We start from the raw sequence: 19,676 nt of genomic DNA, 5'->3' as shown, positions 1-19,676 counted from the left end.
CTCCAGGCCAACAAATTCCAAAGATTTGCGTTTCTCTGAGCAAAGAAATTTCCTTCATTTTAATCCTAAATGATCTACCCTTTGATATGAGATTTTTTTTCTCATCCAGGAGAAATAACCTCCTCAATTCTACCCTTCAACATTCCAAGATTTTTGTACGAGGTCACCTCATTCTCATACATTCCTGAGAATAGTATCCTAGCCTATTCAGTCTATGTTGTAAATGTTGTTGTGACAATGTTGTTGGCTACTCACTTAACGATCTGTATCCCCTTGAAACCTCTTTGCATCCTCGTTTGCTACTCTCATTCCTACATAGTTTTGTGTCATCAGCAAATTTGAAAATGTTACAACAAACAGTCTGCTGGAGAAACTCAGTGGGTCGAGCAGCATCTGTGGGAAGAAAGAAGTTGTCGATGTTTTGGGTCGAAACCCTACTTCAGGACTGAGAACTTGTTCCTCCAGCAGATTGTTGCTCCAAATTCCAGCATCTGCAGTCTCTTGTGTCTCCATTGAAAATGTTGCCTTCGGTTCCCTCGACCGAATTGTTGATGTAGATTGTGAAGAGTTTGGGTACAAGCATTGATCTGTGCTACTAGTAACAGCCTCTCAACCTGAGCTGGACCCATTTATTGCTACTCTTTGCTTTGTTTCTGTTAATCAATTCTCAAATGTCATTATTTTCAAGTTTGCTGATGATACACAACCAGCCATGATTTGAGTAATTAGGAGGATGTTAGGAGACTTCAAGAGGATATAGATGAGTCAGCAAGATCATGGCAAATATGATATGTGGGGAAAAAATGTGAGCTCATCCAAGCAAACAGAAATGCAGAATTTTTTAAAATGTGGACATGCAAGAAAATGTTGATTGTTTTTTTTCAAAATGACCTGTGTTCTTGTACACAAGTCACTGAAGGATAATATGCAGATATAGCAAGCAATCAGAAAGGAAAATGGCTTGTTGACTTTTATTGCTAGACTTTAAGTATTGGAGTAACTAAGTCTAACTGCAGTTATGCAAGGCTTTGGTGAGACTGCAGTTGGAATATTGTTTACAGTTTTGTTCTCCATCCCTAAAAAAGGGATACACTTCCCATGGAGAGCAGCAAAGCTTCACTGGACTGGGATAGTGGGCTTGCCATATCAGGAGAGATGGAGTAGATCAGGCGCATAAGCTCTGGAGTTTCAAAGAATGAGACCTGATCTCATTGAACCCTACAGCATTTTTACAAGGCTCAACAGGATAGATGCAGGGAGGATGTTTCGTGGCTAGAGAGTTTAGAAACAGGAGTTACCGTCTCGGAATAAGATGTAGGCCATTTAAGAATGAAATGGCGAAAATTTTCTTTACACACAAGGTAATGAGTTTTTGCAATTTTTCACCCTGGAGTTCTGAGGAGGCTCACTATTGTGTTGAACCCACACCAGATTGGCCCTTCAACTCCTTCCTTGAACAGAGGCCCAACCAACCACTCTCTACCCCAGCCTCCTTTGGTTAAACTCATTCTCACACTAAACTTGTGTTCTGACATTGAACAACTTCTCCTTTAACTCCATTCACAACCACCAAATCAGAAGTGAAGTTATGGAAACTGAGAGGTGTAGATACGTGTCCAGGCCTGTCTCTTTGTGGGATATGTAGAATAGTCCTTGGTTCAGTTCCAGTTTGGCCTTCTTTCTGTTTTTTTCCCCAGTACATTGATGACTGCTTGGGCACTGGTTTCTGCACAGAACTTGATTAGTTTCAACATCTTTGCTGTTAATTTCCAACCAGCTCTCACTTTCACACAGTCCATCTTTAACTCTTCCATTCTCTCCTTCTGCTTCATTCTGAAATAAGTTTGTGATCAATATTCATCACAAGCTCACTGACTCCTTCAATTAACTTGACTACATCTTTTCCAACCATCCTTCCTGTAGAGATTCAATTTTATTCTCCCAGTTTAGGGTAGATAGAATCTTTTTTTCCCAGGGTGGAAATGACAAAGACCAGAGGTCATAGCTTTAAGGTGAGAGGGGGAAAATTTAAAGGAGATTTGCAAGGCAAGTTTTTTTTTTACACAGAAAGTAGCGGGTACCTGGAACATTTTGCCAGAGGAAGTGGTGGAAGAAAATATGAAGCAACATTTAAGAGGCATTTAGCCATGCATTTGAACTGGCAGGGGTTGGAGGGATGTAGACCACATGCAGGCAGATGGGATTAGTTTGGATTGCCCTTGTGGTCGGCACAGACATCGTGGGATGAAGGGCCTGTTCCTGTGCTGTTCTATTTTCCTTTTTTTGTACCATCTTCCAGTTTGGCTACTGCAGATTCACTTCCTTCCTCCAGGCATCTATGTGTATTGTAAACATTTGCAGTCCCAGGACTGATCCCACCGGTCATAGGTTCCCAGTTAGAAAATGACCCACTTATCCCTACTCACTGCTTCCTTTCTGTAGCCAGTCTTCTATACAAGCCAAAGTATTGTGCTCTTGTGATTAACGTTTCGTGAGGTACCTTGCCAGGGTCAAATTGGTTTGCTGCATTTTTCTTAAACATACATTGAGATTTCTGTTTTACATCTTTTTTCATGCTTTTTGTTCAAAGTTGTCTTGAATCATTACCTAATTGATTTCTTTATAATTTAAGGTCCAAGGCCAAGTTCGTCATACAAAGATTCACTTTGACAAACTAAAGAATGATGTGTGCCAGAAAGTGGACTTACTTGGAGCAAGTCGTTGCAATCTTCTTTCTCACATTTTAGCAACTTATCAGGTAAAAGTACTGGAAGTTCTTCATCCCTTATTATGTCAGTTACTTATGACAATCAACGAATACAATGAGCTACTTGCAAGTAAAATGTAATGTGAAAAATAAAAATGTATAAAATAAGTTTATTTTTATTACTTCACCTCTGCCAATTTTACGATTTTCTCTGCTAACCGATGAGAATAAATTACCTACAGTAAAATGCACATATTGTTCTGAGACCAATTGTGTTTGTATCTTCAGTGGTCACTGACAAAATTAAACTGAAACTCAAATTTGTTGAACTTTTGCGTTATTTCAGTTTTTAAATAAATTGTGCATTGTGACTGAGTGAGCAGAAACAAATGGTCACCCTTGCTGTAATAATCCTATGATTCTGGTTTGTGGATGTCAGTGCTGGTGGCCATGCTTCAGTGCTTAATTACACTGCTGAAAACAACAAAGAAAAAATTTGAAAACTTTTTGAATTCAGAAATTCAGTGCCTAGTCAGCTCATCTTCTGCAGTGTAAACCTTAATCTGCACCAGTGTTAAACTGTCATCTGCACCTGCATGTTGGGAATTGGGCTGCATTCTCTGTACTTCCTAATTTAATGAGCTACAGAGGCTGACTACTGGACTGCCTTATACAACTATGTACTTGGCAGGCAAATCGTGAAATTTGCTTTTGATATAATCAGACATAAAGGCTTCAATATTTACATGGCATGGGAAATGCATGGGAGGGTTTGGTTGCTGGAATGGAGTCTAGGGGTACAGAGGTCCTGCTGAATTTCTCAATTGAGAAAGGTCAGAGACACAGGCACACCACACAAGACTGGACACAGGCTTAATATGGGAATTTGTTCTGATTTTGATTTGCAATTTAAGATTCTTAATCTCTTGCCTTCTCCCACCTATTATGTGTGGGTTTGATATTGATCCCAAATTGTTTGGAATTTTAGCCAGTTTGGTTTCTACATGAAGGAAAAATTGCATTTCCATCTAACTGGGAAGTGGTTGCTATGTCAAGTAAGGGTTTGTTGATGCTAAATTGCTTTACTTATAGAGAGGAGTAATGCCTTTTCTGATTATAGTAGAAGTGACTTTTGGCAGAAGATGTGGCTGCCCTCATATGTTGCTTGACTAATTATGAGACAAGAGTGAGGTCCAAAGTTGCTGTCTTAGAAATTTCACCTTTCCCATGATGAAGTTAATCTTGTACAAGGAACTAAAAAGTTGCTTCCATGATTTGTCAAATTAGGAGGTGACTGGTTACCAGAGTCCATCTTTGAAGGTCGGAATGTTCTTGGAGTCTTATCCACCAGTTAGCTTTTAGTTGTCCATTAGCACAATGGCAAAGCTTTAATCTGATCTCATGGTTAACAGTAATTGAAAAGCAAGTAAAACTGCAAATGCTGGAAACCTGAAATAACGAAAAAAAAATGCTGCAAATACTCATCAGGACAGGCAGGTGCAATGGAGAGAGAAACCAGTCAACTTTCTGGATTGATAGCAGGGGTTAGGAATTGAACACGTTTTAAATTGCAGAGAAAGGGGAGGGAGATGGGGAGAACAAAAGGAATTTCTTTGATGGAGTGGAGACTAAGGGAGATTGAAAGACACAGAAGGTGTTGGTACAGGCTGAGACAGGTGGCAAAAGTTTCTTCATCACAGTTGTTCTGCCCAGAGGAGGTGCAAGTAGATGATGATGAATGCGGACGGTGGTAAGAGAAAAATAAACACTGGAGCCGAGTTATAGAACATCGCAGTACCTGGAAATTTGAAGTAAAAGAGACTGCTGGAAATACCAGCACGTCAGGCAGCATTGCGGAGAGAGCAAAACTGAGTTAATGTTAGAAGTTGGTGAACTATCATCAAAAGTGGCCAGTTGAAATTGTTGAATTCACTGAGTCCTGAGGCCTGTATTGTGCCTTGTTGCAGGATAAGATGCTTTTGTTTGTGCCTTTGGCCTCCCAGTGTAAAGCCCAGAGGTCAGTTTGGGAATGGGATGGAGAATTAAAATGGCTAGCTGGAAACTCGGGGTCACCCTTGTGAACTGAACAGAGATATTCTGCAAAGCAGTCACTCAATCTGCATTCATTTCTCCAATGTAGGGAAGGTCACATTGTGCTTCTTCCAATCTAGCGTACAGTTTCAGATGCTCACAAAGGACATGGCTTTTTCGGGTAGGAGTGTTTAGGTCCCTGGATAGTGGGAAAAGAAGAGGTTAGAGGGCAGGTGTTGCTGCATCCGCTGCTTATGGGAAGGTGTCATGAGAATGAGAGATGATGTTGGTGGGATGAAAGAGCAAATCAGGATGTCACAGAGGGAACGGTCCCTCCTCTGACCTGATTTTCTCTGGAGAGCTTCCTTTTTAATCTCTTCCCCAAGATCCATAAGCAGGACCAATCATTTTACCCTGCTCTCATCCATAGAATTCATTTGTTCCTAACGTGACTCCTTGACGTGTCTAATGTCCTCTGCCACTCTCCTGGTCCCAACTAGGGTAGGGTGAGGGGAAGAATGATCCTTTCAGAATGCTCAAAGGGAAAGAGAAGTCTTACCTGACGGTGGCATCATGTTGAAAGTGGTGGAAACTACGGAGGATGATCCACTGAATGAGGAGGCTGATGAGTTGGAAGGCGAGGACAAACAGAATCCTCTCCATTCTCTGGGCTACAGGGGAGGGGGTGAGGGCAGGAATGCAGGAAATTTAACGGATGCAATTGAGAGTCCTATCATCTAAGATTAAAGTGAAGCCTTTATTTTTAAACAGTGGTCCTTCATTCCAGCTCTCACAAGACGAAAATTATCTTCACATTGCCCCTTGTCAAGACCCTTCAGGGTCTTGTGTGTTTCAAGCAAGCCCCCTCTTGCTTTTCTAAACTCCAAGGGATACAAGCCGAGACAACCCACCCACTCCAGGTATCAGTGTAGTGAATCTTCTCTGAACTGCTTTCAAAGCATTAACATCATTCTTTAAATAAAGAGCCCAATACTGTACACAGTCCTCCAGAGGTGGTCTCATCAATGCCCAATGTAGCTCAAGTACTGTATATTCAATCTCCTGAGCAATAACTAATAACATTCTGTTAGCTTTCCTATTTATTTGTGCTTGCATACAATTTTTCCGTGAATCTGGCACTGGTGCAGCCAGATTCCTCTGTAATCTAAAGGCTTTCTTCTTGTGCACCTTATTAGTTAGTCTCTGGAAATCTGTTTCAGATATTTCTGTGAGATTACTCACAGCAGCAAAGGGTAGATTATTTAAAATCTTGTCACATCTCAGTTTTCAGTATCAAGTGATAACACACATCAGATATCGCATCCCAATCATCAATCTAACTCATTCCACCACTTTCCTATCTCCTCCAGCAGCATTCAGACTTGTCAAAAACATCCATAACAAGTTTCTTTGGAATGCTGTATGTCCTTAAGATGCACCACTCCCTTCTCTCCGTGCACTGACAAGGTCATGCTTGACGCCTATGAAGTTGCAGCAATGGATGTTTTTATTCCTCTCTGAAATGTGTCTTGCCATTAATCTATCATGTTTCATCCTGACCTAAAATCAGCTTGTTCTTCATGCAGCAACAATTCAATGTATTCTTTCATTGTCCTTTGGTTGTCACATTAATTGCTTTTCCAGGTATTCTTAGTAACCTGATTCCTTTACAATTACCACTTTTGCTCTTCTCTCCTTTTATGTGGATTGGTATTGTTATCATTGTTTCCCTTTCTAAGGGTACATGCTCTGTTGTTTGACTTTTATATATAGTATTTAGATGACTTTCATCATAATTGTCAAAAATATTGGTGCAGCTTTTTATCCAAATAAATAAAAACTGCAGAAGCTGGAAATGTGAATCAAACAGGAAATATTGGAAACTCAGCAGGTCAGGCAGCATCTGTGGAAAGAGAAACAGAGTTGACCTTTCAGGTCCTTATTTTTAGACATGGATGAATAAAAGCAATTGCAGCCATTTAAAGCCACAAATAAAGCTTGAAGGATGATATATAATTTAGTCTCTCTCCTCTTTGGAGTTTCCCAGACCTAATAATAGTTTATTTTAATATTTTATCATTCTTTTGGAGGTTAGAATAAAGTTAATTTATAATTGATGTAATAAAAGCTAACTTTTAAATATGCTCCTCAGTTTACCTTGGGGGTTGATGAGTCAGTTCTAAATATTTGAACAAAGAAGGGTTTCTAATTTTATGTTAAAGGAATTGGGGATCGTACTAATGCCTTTTTCAATGAACTTGTACTGCAAAGGTTCAGAAATTTGAAAATTATGATGCATAATTAAAATCACTTTTACTAAAACTGTTGTTAGATTTTGCAAGTTAGTTTGTATACGTCTGAAGTGTGGCTTTGCCTGTATGAGACTACATCTGTGTATTTTGCATGATTTTATGAAAAATGTAGTCAATTTCACATTCTATACATATTTCTTTATGACATAGAAGAAAGCTATGTGACCCATCAAGTCAATGAAGAGTCCCAGATCAATCCCATTCCCCCCACTTTGTTTTTATGTTATCTATTCCCTCTCGCAGGTTCATCAACTCCACCCTGAGACTGTCACTCACCTCTGCTAGTCTCAGTTTAAACAGCACGTCTTTGGGATGTGGGGGGAAACCAGAGCATCCAGAAGAAAAGAACTCAGTCATGCGAAGAACACACAAACTCCACACAGAGAGCACTGGCGGGGGGAGGGGAAGGGGGGGGGGGAGTTGTTGGACTGGGAGGAAATTTTGCTACATTGATACTGAAATCACAAGCTGCTCACTGTCAAAATGTTTTATATATTATCTTGCTGTTGTTGAGGTTTACTTAATTCAGTAAGTTGCAAAACAAAGGTGTATTTGAAGATCTCTAACTTTTGAAATGCTATATTTTGTATATGTTGTACTCGGCAAATAAATGTAAGTAGTGAATGCATTAACAATGATATCACATTAAATGTTCGTTCTTTCTTCCTGATGCAGACGACATTACTTCATTTTTGGGAAAAGACTTCCCACACCATGGCAGCTATTCATGAAAGTTTCAAAGGCTACCAGCCATATGAGTTTGCAATGTTGAAGGTAATTGTCTAGGTTTGCATGTTTGTTATTGCTATGTGGAAGCTTGAAAAAGATTTATTCACTTTTTCTTGTTTAATTCTCTCCTGTCTATGTTATAAAGGCTTTTAAGATTTTATAACTAAATGTATGAGTAAACATACTTGACCTGCAAAACATTAATAAAATAAATATTAAAATATCATAGGGTGGTATGCAGAGTATAAGGGAAACACCATTGTACCTTTAGAATTGAGTGTGGTACCTAAATATTTTAGCAAAGTGAAAGTGAAATTTTAGCAGGTTCCTCCCACCCCAGGCCCAGTCTTGAATCTGAAAAACACGACGCTGGAGGAACTCAGCAGGCCTGGCAGCATCCGTGGAGAAAATCAGGCGGTCAACATTTCGGGTCAGGACCCCGAAACATTGACCACCTGATTTTCTCCACGGATGCTGCCTGGCCTGCTGAGTTCCTCCAGTATCATTGTGTTTTTCACCTAGATTCCAGCATCTGCAGTCCTTTGTTTCTCCAGTCCTGAATATGCTGGGATGCTGACTCAGGACTTAGCTGGTGCCAACTGCTGACAAAACTCAATAATTATCTATGAATGAAACCATAGCATTGTAACCTCCTTGGTTTGTTGATCATTTAATGTTGGTACCAAAATATTTGATGGTTGTGACTTGCTTTGCATTGCTGCTTCACAGCTCTGGGGACATGGGTTCAATCCTAACCTTGGGTGCTGTCAGTGTGGAGTTTGCAAGTTCTCCCTGTGACCATGTCTGTTCCTGCCAGGTGCTCTGCTTTATTCCCGCATCCCAAAGACATGTTGGGAGGTTAATTGACTGCTGTAAATTACCCCTTAGCCTTGGTAAGTGCCAAAGAATCAAAGGGGTGTTGATGGTCATGTGAAAGGGAATAAGTTACAGGGCTATAAATTTAAGAGAAGGGAAAGGGACTGAGGGGATTGCTCTGCTGGGAACTCGTGTGGACTGGATGACCTGAATGGCCTCCTGTGTTTATAATAAATAAGTGATTCTTATTACCACATTTTCATCAACCTCCTCCTCAAAGCAAAGAGGTAAATGCATTTTTTTCAGTTCTGGATCTCTTCCTTTAAAACCAGTTGCAGGAGGGAATATAGATTATGGTAAATCAGTGGAGGTAAATCAAAACAGCAGGATTTTGACTGGTTATCATTAATAGTCCTCTTGCCAGATCACACCCATGCACATTGAAATCCAAGAGCATTGCCCAGTCAGATAGTCTTGTAAGCATGAGGGTAAAATAATTTAATCTGATGTTTATTTGATATTACGTTATCTCTGGTGCCTTGAGAGAAGTTACAGATTAGAAACAGTGGCAGTAGTTACTCTCCATCAGGAAAACAAACAAATTGTGAAGAGTTCAGAGCCTTATGTACTGAATGGCCTATTTTATTTTATTCTGGGTATTTTCTTACACAGGCATATATAGAAGCTTGCTTTTGTGGTTTTGTTATGTCGCAATGCTATATAAAGAAAAACGTGGTAAGCAGTTGTATGTGAAGTTAAGTGCAGAGGGACCTATGGTGGGAGAAAATGGGGATATATTGTGTTTTTTTTCTCGCACTGCAAATCCAGCTGCTTTATTATGATGAGGGAACTTGGCTCTTTAAGTGTCACTCTTTCCCAGTAAGTTTGAAAATGAACAGAATTAAGCAACGTTTTTACAGTAAAGAGAAAGTACACTTTCCTTTTAAATGACTGGCAAATTCTATCCGTCAGAGTGAACAGCTGCTATGAAATAAGATATCCTAAGATATGTTATTTCTTATTAGTCATATGTACATCAAAACACACAGTGAAATGCATCTTTTGTGCTGAGTGTTCTGGCTGCAGCCCGCAAGTGTCGCCACGCTTCCAGCGCCAACATAGCATGCCCACGCTTCCTAACCTGTACGTCTTTGGAGAGTGGGAGGAAACCAGAGCACCCAGAGGAAACCCATGCAGTAACGGGGAGAACATACAAACTCCTTACAGACAGTGGCCGGAATTGAACCCGGGTCTCTGACACTGTGATAGTGTTACGCTAACCGCTACACTACCGTGCTTGACAATTGACAGCTGTATGACTTGCAGTTAACAACCTCCTAAGATGTGGACTCCTGCCTCAGTCTGAGCTGAGATACTGCAAAGGAACCTTGCAATAATTTAAAAAAAGCTTTGTTCAAATCAGTTATTAGTTTTAATCTTTCTATTACTAATTCTCATTTAAGAGATGCAGATAACAAGCAAAATTGCATTCCCATGAGGAAGCTACTTGTCCATCTGTCTCATCCTTCAGTATTAACCAATCAACCCCATCACAGCAGGGTCTCGACCCTTAACGTTGACAGTCCACTTCCCTCCATAGATGCTGGTCTCACTAATGATTCCCAGATCCTGAAAATGATTGTGGACAAAAAACATCGAGAGGTCAAGATTTCCCCCACTATGTGAAGCGTAGCTATGTAAGAGCATAGCGGTTAGTGCGACGCTATTACAGCGCCAGCGATCGGGGTTCGATTCCCGTCGCTGTCTGTAAAGAGTTTGTATGTTCTCCCGTGTCTGCGTGGGTTTCCTCCGGGTGCTTCGGTTTCCTCCCACATTCCAAAGACGTACAGGTAGGTTAATTTAGGTTTAAAATGGGCGGTGCAGACTCGTTGGGCCAGAAGGGCCTGTTACCACGCCATAAATAAAAAAACAGACACAGGGCTGAGCTATGCTGACATTGGAACCTTCGGCTTTCAGCTGCTCCCAGTTGAGTATGTCCTGTACTTGCTGCCACAAGTCAGTGAGGAGCAGGGTACAGGTGCCAGTGGATTTGTCATTCTGCATAGTTGCTGGATCCCACATAGGGTACAAAAGCAGAGCCTGAATGTGCTGGGACAAAGGGGAGAAGGTGGGAGCAATGCGAAGGTGCAACAGTATTGGTGTCTGCAAAAGAACCTGACCAAGAAGGATATCATGCTGCTTTAGCTCTGGATGGAACTAGCTAGGGCCTCTGTGCAGCATGATTTCAGAGCATTTCTTTGTAGTTTCCAGCCTATTTTGACAGACAGGCAGACTGTCACTCCCCCTGATATTTTACTAGTCATTAACCAATTTACCAGGCAGACTGCCACAATTTACAAAAGCACGCTGCCCTCTTCAAGAGAGAGTCCACCCTTTCAGAGGTGATTTGCCCAGATTTTAATCCAGGCTGACAACTGCACAGGCAAGATTTGAGACATACAAAAAAAAAATTCCCAACTGTGCCCAATCCTCGTCTACAGAGGTCTCGAACAGCAGGATGTGGGAACTGGGGGAGCAGAATATTGGACAGCAGAGTACTGCTTCCAGGGTGGAAAGAACTTTCGCTGATGCTCAGATAGTTCTCACTGCGATGAGGTTTGGGGTTGGGGACAAACGCAGGACATTGGAGACCTTAACCCTCCTCCTTGACATCAAGTGAACATAATGTAGGTCCCAATTTGTTATCAAAGTATATTAAACACTGAGCCAAACAATGCTGACATAGGGCAAGTCAGTAAAAGCTTAGAGATATATTTAGCAAAATATTTTAGCAGAAGAGAAAAGGAGAAGCCAAGAGGTTTGAGGAAAATCTGAATAATTTTTATATGTGTAGATCAAGCAAAAGTTTGGGTGGGAAGTTGAGGTGGATGACGCGAAGGAATGTATGAGTAAATAACTAAAAGTAATCATTGTATGAGGCAAGGGGTGATAGTGGAGCTATTAAGTGTCACTTTCATGCCTCATCTCTCAGGTATCTTCCATTACGAGATACAGGATTATTTCATTGACCCTCTAGTCAATTTCTTTGATCGCAGTTGCATGGCACCTTTATAAAATAACATAGGTTCTGAAATTGTGGTGAATGTATAATATTCTATGAATTTCATGTTTTGCAGATTTTGCAAGGACCTGTAAATAAATTGATAGAACAGGTGTCTCAAGAAGACAATAATGCAAAGAATAATGTGACAAAGGATGCATTTGATAAAGATGATGAGTAAGTTGTTGGCAGGGGCGGGGGGGGGCGGTGCTTGATAATATTTTAAGGAAAGGGAGAAGAATTCAGCTGGACAAGTTAAAATGAATTTAATTTGTGTGTTTGTGCAATTATACTGTTCTTGCTGTAACTGGACTTCCATTTAAGGAGAAAGATCCAGTCTCAAAATCTTCATAATGTCAGGCTTTAATTTCCTAGCTGAATTTGAGCAATTGCAACACGAGCAATATTATTGATATTTGTACCAGTTGTACTTCACATTTTGCTAGGTTTTCTGAACATCGGTGGTGCGCTCCCTATCCGATTTGTAAATGCTGGGACTGCAGAAATTAAGAGAGGGCTGGGTTTGCTGTGCTAGTTGACATTGGAATAAATCTTCTGCTCTGGTTTCAGAACACCTTTGTTGAGGTCCTGAGATCAATCACTGGCGAGCACTCAAGCAAGCTACAGCATCTTCTACGATGCTGCTTGTGCTTCTGGCTGTTCCTGCACTGCTCCATTGGATTCTCCATGGTGTCCAGTGGGTTGAATGTCTGCAGACTTTCCAGATGCTAGGCTGTGCCAGTATGCAAATCTGCACATATCTTCTGTTTGCCAGCAACTAGGGAATGCTGCTTTTCTGGTGTGTGCTATGTTAAAATGAGCCAAAAGTCCACAAATTCCTCAGGGGAGGTGGAGGTGTGAATGAATGTCTTTTCCGAGGCTGCCTTTGAGGTGGTAATGAGGAATGTGATAATAAGGAGAAATGTCGTTTTTGGATCTGTTGGTCATTCCTCGACATGTTGTATTTGGGAAGTCAAAACATAAATTTTGCTGATGCAAAAGGTCTTGTGTTGTCTATTGCTCAGATTTGGACTGTCAGTAAATATTACAGGAACTCGACCCTTGTCATCATGGAGAATTTGAAGCTGGATACTTTTCTCCACACAAGTCAGGTCTGCAGCAAAGATGAGAAGGAGGTTCAATAATTCAGGAGGTTTGCCATAATAATCGATGTTGTATGTATTTTCTAAAGAGTACTTTGTTATGCCATGTCTGCTACACACAGACAGACTACCTCCATGACCAGCATGTGGTGCCTTAGGCTAGAAATTCTTTCATGCAGCACAACACATGTTTGTGATGCACAAAGGAGCTTAATATGATACCCAGTTGTTAAATACAAACAGGTTTCTATGTGTGTGACGTGCATTTTTGAAGATTTGTTCTGGGTACTCAGTCTGCGTGACATGCTTATACTCAGAGACTGTTTATACATGTTATGTGACGTGCAACATGTTTTGCTTCATTTACTCAAAATCCATTTTTATATTCATGATTCACAAATGGCACAAATCACTCATATAGAAGCAGACGTTACATGAAGACTTGAGACCTGCTTCAGTGGTAGTTAAGGGGGACCAGACTTAACCAGTTCATAGCTGAGATCTGACCTGTTGGAAGGTGGCTACATGAAAATTGCGATATGATGAAACACTGGTCAATGGGTGGTCATGGCAGGCTTCAGAGAAAAAGAATTTAATTTCAATGAGTTCAGGAAAGAAAATCGAAGTACTTCTAATAAAATGGAAAATATTGAAATGCTCAGCAAATCAAAGAAAAGTGTTGATATTTGAGGTTAAAACCTTTCCTTTGAATGGGAAAAAGTTACTTGTAACCAAATGTACTGGCAGGTAAAAGTGGAAAGGGGAAACTAAATTAGCAAAGGGATGAAGCTGCAAGGTAGGAGAGGATGGTAATGAGTCAAGTAAAGGAACAAAAGATTAATCTAGAAAGGGTGTACATAAGAATAGAATTGTTAACAACATTAATTGTCCAGAAAAACGGCTTATTTTGTAAGGTTCTCAAACTGTTGGAGAGCTTTTTAGGAAAGCTGTAATGTCAAAATGAAATGTCTTTAAGGTTGAGCTACACTACACTGAAACTGTGAGGACAGAAAGGCCACCTTACATTCAGGCCCAAATTTATTTGCTGGTATCAAGATACCAAGCTGACTGATTGCGTTTTGTTCGGCAGATGATCTATTGCATCAAAATGGTTCCCAAGGTAGACATTGGTTCCTTTTGCAAGCAAAGCAACCAAGTGCAGCCTGCTCCATTGGAAGAGTTGGAAGTGCACACTCTGATCTTGGAGCTGCTTCACGGTTTTTGGTACTCTGCTTTAGAGAATGGTGTAGCTTCTGCTTGTGTTACTCCTAAGATAATCATCATGGTAGTGATTGTAACAGAACTTATTTGGAAATAATATTTTTTTGCCAGGTGGAAAAATGTATTACAGTCTAAGGTTTGATTGTTTTTGTTTTAATTACTCCAGCTGGTTGTCATTTGTGGTGACATGGAGCACCACACAGCTTGCATCATTGATTGCTTTAGCAACTGTTTTAAGTTCTTTGTTTTAGTGCTTTAGTCAGTTGTTACATTTAGTATGAAGTTAAAATTTAACAAATGGTCCAGTTGGTGTATAATAGTTTGCAAATCTGTTCCGAAATTGTGCTACAGAATTGTATCCTGTGGATTTTTTCTGTCAAATGGTTTGTTTATTTTGATTTTCTTGCTGCAAGGATAGTTATGTTACAATGGATCAAGGCACAGTTTATCACTACAATTAAAATTTCCACTAAACAGACAGATTTCTCAGCAGACACTACATTGAAAAATTGGAAATGCATAATTTAAATAGTTTACAATGAAAACTGCTGCATTATTTATGAAGCAGAAATGAATAATGCATTTTGTGCTTTTATGAATATTTTACAAAGTCTTTGAAAACTATGTTTGACAGAAAATTGAACAAAAAAGGACTTTGTTCTGTAATTCTCCAGATTCTTTACAATGTAGTGTACAAAATGGCAACACCATAGATTAAAAGTTGATTGGAAAAATCCTTAAACTGAAGTTTATTAAATTCTACGTAAGTACAAGGCTTACTCACTGTCTTGTAGCTTATTTACTGTCCATACATGATGGCAAAGCTATTTTTGCTTGTTTGCCCACTTTCATTTACTCTGTTGACTCTCCTAAAAGTAGTGATTGAAGGCTCCAAATATACCAGCAGTCTTCACTCATCTAAATGGAAATTAATGTCAGATGAAATGATGAGAGCCATCACACCTCAGCTGTGATCTTGTTCTCAGGATACATCCATAAGAATATTTTAAGAAGGAACCCATTTACATTTTTATTTCCCTCTATCCCTAGCCCTAAGAAATTAATGAAAAATCCATGCATCATAACAACTCTAGCTGAGATTAGCCAGCTTGCATTCTGCCTGTCCCATAGGGTTCATGGCCACACCATGGAAAGCATTTATCTACTGCATTAGTTTAGAGTTTTGTTAAATGAATGTGCAATCATACTTCCAGATTAAATCTCTTTTTGGGATTATCCTCCAACTAAAAGTGAAAATAAATGCTGTCTTTTGAAGTGGCAGGACTGCTACACTTTTAATTAGCTTTAACTGTTTTTAATAATATTGTAATAAATTAGGGTGCCAACTTTCCTTTATTGTGCAACTGAGTTATGCTTGATGACAAAACTGACAAATTCTAGTGCTGGATCTCCATTCTTTTGAGCCTTATGGTGACAAAGGCAATTGAGTGTTTGAATGCAGGATCATCAATCTGAAATGTTAATTACTCCTTTCTTCGCAGATTTTGCTTGATCTGCATTTTCTATATTTACTTTGGATTTCCAGCATCCACATTATTTGCTTTTATATGCATTGCCATTGAGCAGGAAATGCCATAATCATGCCGTTTTAAAAAAGCCCTGAAATACCAAATACATAAGCTGCAATTACTCTATCTGTACTTGTGGAAGGGAGCAAAGAACAAACCTCCTGATTTTCTGTTGTCTACAATTTTCCCACTAATGTTCCATTACATTATCTTAATTTCTGTAGCTGAATGGAACCCACAAGTTGTGGGTATGTCAGCACCCATAATGTCATAGCCATTTCTTCTCTTTACTGGTGCTGGCTGGCATGCTGTGCATCTCTTTTTGTTAGAACCATTTGAGAGGCTTGCCTTATTGACAAGGTGATGGTTATAGTATAGGGTGGTGAAATTGGTAGTGATAACCAGTGTCTGTCAGAAAGGAACGAAGTATGCAAACGTAAATCTCCAGTTGGAATAGGAAAAATTGCTAAAAAGACAAAATTTGAAGGCTCTTCATCTGAGTGCCTTGGTCACAATCTAGCAGTCGTTACTGGGATGTTATTGCAGTGTGATCAAGGTTAAGTACTAAATACAGTTCTCTCCTGGTTAGCAGGCATTTGCTTAAGGCTTTGTTTGCCCCAGTGAAGTGTAGGAAATGCATGCTGAGATTTGTCTTTCTGATTTCACAAGATCACAAGATAAGGGAGCAGAAGCAGGCCATTCGGCCCATCGAGTCTGCTCCAAGGAAAAGGGAAAAAGAAATGGGGTGGGAAAAAAAGAGAGAGAAAAAAAAACTATTCTAATCCCATTTGCCAGCCTTATCCCCATATCCCTTGATACCCTGACTATTTAGATATCTGTCTATCTCCTCCTTGAACACCCCCACTGATCTGGCCTCCACTGCTGTGCGTGGCAAGGAGTTCCACAATTTCACCACCCTCTGGGTAAAGAAACTTCTCCTCATCTCTGTCTTGAAACTGTACCCTCTAATTCTAAGATTGTGCCCTCTGGTCCTGGACACGCCCACCAAGGGAAACAGCCTAGCCACATCTACTCTATCCTTACCTGTCAACATTTTAAATGTCGCTACGAGGTCCCCTCTCATCCTTCTGTACTCCAGCGAGTACAGTCCAAGAGCCGACAAACGCTCATCGTACTTAAGCCCTTTCATTCCTGGAATCATTCTCGTAAATCTCCTCTGAACCCTCTCCAACGTCAGCACATCCTTCCTAAGATGCGGGGCCCAAAACTGCGCACAGTATTCCAAATGAGGCCTCACTAGCGCCCCGTAGAGCCTCATCAACACTTCCTTACTTTTATACACTATACCTCTCGAGATGAATGCCAACATAGCATTCGCTTTCTTAACCACCGATCCAACCTGGTGGTTAACTTTTAAGGTATCTTGTATAAGTACCCCCAAGTCCCTTTGTACTACCGCACTATCAATCTTCTCTCCTTCTAGATAATAATCTACCCGCTTATTTCTACTTCCAAAGTGTACAACTGCACATTTCTCAACATTGAATCTCATCTGCCATTTTCTTGCCCATTCTCCTAAACTGTCTAGGTCCCTCTGCATTCTTTCTATTTCCTCTATGCTCCCTACTCCTCCACTTATCTTGGTGTCATCCGCAAACTTAGCCACACAACCATTTATTCCATCATCCAAATCATTGATGTACAAGGTAAAAAGGAGAGGCCCCAACACCGACCCTTGCGGCACACCACTAGTAACCGGTAACCAACCAGAACGAGATCCTTTTATTTCCACCCTTTGCTTCCTGCCAACCAGCCAATTCTCCACCCATTTTGCTACCCTGCCCATAATTCCATGACCTCTCATCTTATTAATCAGTCTCTTGTGAGGCACCTTATCAAAGGCCTTTTGAAAGTCTAAATACACAACATCTACCGCCTCTCCCTTATCCACCCTACCTGTGATTTCTTCAAAAAACTCCAATAGGTTGGTCAGACAGGACCTCCCCTTCTGTCTTTCAGAACCGTATAAACCAGTCTTTTTAATCAGATCACCTGCACTCGTCCATGTGGCAATAATGGTCATTTGATGAATGACTTGTAGGCTTCAGCTTGCCAAAACAAGTGTGGTTTGCTTTTTGATTTTACTGCATCATACAGGAGGGAGATTGATTAGCTTCAGAATTTTCTCAACATCTATAGTAGCAAGCAGCAAAGTGACCAGCACAACACATGGTTGAGGTGTATGCAGTTTTTGGGAATGCATCATCTGCAAAAATCAAAGGTTTACTGCACCTCCCATTATACAAATGTTCACATTACAAAGGATTCTTGTTAGTGGGGGGAGAGCTGTGTTCCAAGATACTCTAAGAGCAGATCGGCAAATGGGAGTGGTAGCCCTTCTATTTGAGGATAGGATAAAGGGTGTAGCAAGAAAGGATCTTAACTCAGAAAATCAAGTAGTAGAATCAATTTGGGTGGAGCTGTGAAACAACAAGGGGCAGAAAACATTGGTAGGAGTTGTCTAGAGGCCCCCAAGGTGGTACTGTAGGAAATAGTATAAAAAAGGAAAATTAAGATGCAAGTAAGAAGGCTGATAGAATTATTTTGGAGGACTTTAATCTCCTTGTAGACTGGGCAAATCAAATAAGCAGTAATAGTGTGGAGGGCGAATCCACGTAGTGTATACAAGATGGTTTTATGTATATCAGTATTTTAGGAAACCAACTATGAAACAATCTATTTCAGATGTGGTACTGTGTATGGAGAGGATTATACTTTTACCTACCAAATTTTTGGGATCAACGTGTCAGTGATAAGGTCAGTGTTTATTGCATATTCCTGACTTTCCTTGAGAAGGTGGTGGTGAACTGGCGATTTGACCCACTACACTTCTTCTGATGAAGCTATTCCCACTTTACTCTTGGGTATGGAATTCCAGAACTTAGTCCCAACAAAGATGAAGGAATGGGGATATGATTCCAAATCCAGGTATGTGAATTTGAGGGGAGTCTACAGTTTGTAGTGTTCCCATGCACCTGTTGCCCTGGTCCATCTTAGTGGTAGAGGTGTGCATTTGGAAGATGCTTTCGGAGAAGCTCAGACGAGTATCTGCAGTACATTTTGTTGGTAGTACACACTGCAGTCATTATGTGCCATTGGTGGAGGGAATGAATATTTGGGTGGTTAATAGGGTGAAAATCAAGCATTGTCATAGAAAATGTCAAGTGTCTTAAATGTTACAAATCTGCATTCATCCAGGCAAAAGGGAGAGTATTTCACCACACCGCTTACTTGTGCCTTGTAGATGATGGAAAGGCTTTGGGGTGTCAGGAAGTGAGTTACTCTCCACAGGATAACCAGCCTCTGGTCTGCATTTTTCTTTGCCATGGTATTTCTGAGGCTGCATCAGCTGAGTTTCTCATCAGTGATGATCATCTAGGATATTGATGGTGGAGGACTTAGTAATGTCAAGGGTGGATGTTAAACTCTCTCTTGTTAAATAGTAATCATGTAGCTAATAGGACTATAGGGCCCCTTAGCTCCAAGATTATTAATATGATAGAATTTGATATTAAGATTGAAAGTGATTAAGTTCAATCCAAAATCAGGGTCTTAAATCGAAACAAAGCTTAACCACTAAGATGCTTGAGTTAGCTATGAAAGATCAGGAAACTTCATGAAAAGAAATTATAATCGACAACCAATTACTACCTCTTAAAGAATTAATACAAAGTTTAAAACGTATCCCTTTTTTAGGCAGAAAGCATGTGACTGACAAGAGAAGTTAAAGATAATATTCAAGCAAAGGAAAATGCTAGTAATGTTGCTAAAAAGAGCAACGCCTGAGAATTTGGAACCCTTCAGAATTCCTGAAAGGAGGTTGAAGTCCTTGATAAGGAAAGGGAAAGTAGAATACAGCAAAAGTGAGAAACAATTGTAGAAGCTTCTATAGAGATGTAAAAGAAAATCATCAGAATTAAACATGGATCCCTTGCAGATTGATACAGGAGAAATCACACTGAGGAATAAGGCAGTAAAAGTTAAACAAACATCCTGTATTTGTTCTCATGGCGGAAGACACAGAAAACGCTCCCAGAAACAGTGGAGCATATCAAGTACATAATGAATGAGCAGCTCAAAGAAATTAGGATTAATTTTTTTAAATTTACGGGATAAAGTAATGGAACTGAACATCAAGGAATTCCC

At 40.1% G+C, this 19,676-nt stretch overlaps 1 protein-coding gene across 7 annotated transcripts in view; it reads left to right on the top strand.

Annotated features, from left to right (window-relative positions):
- Positions 1 to 19,676, top strand: part of ica1 (islet cell autoantigen 1) — an 84,490-nt gene that overhangs the window by 33,977 nt on the left and 30,837 nt on the right. For 5 of the 7 annotated variants that reach the window (XM_052016883.1, XM_052016881.1, XM_052016882.1 and 2 more), the window contains 4 exons: positions 2,633 to 2,758; positions 7,726 to 7,824; positions 11,733 to 11,833; positions 18,216 to 18,287. In XM_052016883.1, the coding sequence (XP_051872843.1) occupies positions 2,633 to 2,758; positions 7,726 to 7,824; positions 11,733 to 11,833; positions 18,216 to 18,287 (398 nt within the window). The remainder of the gene's footprint in view (positions 1 to 2,632; positions 2,759 to 7,725; positions 7,825 to 11,732; positions 11,834 to 18,215; positions 18,288 to 19,676) is intronic. The other 2 variants (XM_052016886.1, XM_052016887.1) reach the window with 1 other exon arrangement.

Source organism: Pristis pectinata, chromosome 5 (genome assembly GCF_009764475.1).
Source record: "Pristis pectinata isolate sPriPec2 chromosome 5, sPriPec2.1.pri, whole genome shotgun sequence".
Classification (NCBI taxonomy): Eukaryota; Metazoa; Chordata; class Chondrichthyes; order Rhinopristiformes; family Pristidae; genus Pristis; species Pristis pectinata.
This window is presented reverse-complemented; position numbering and strand designations above follow the sequence as displayed.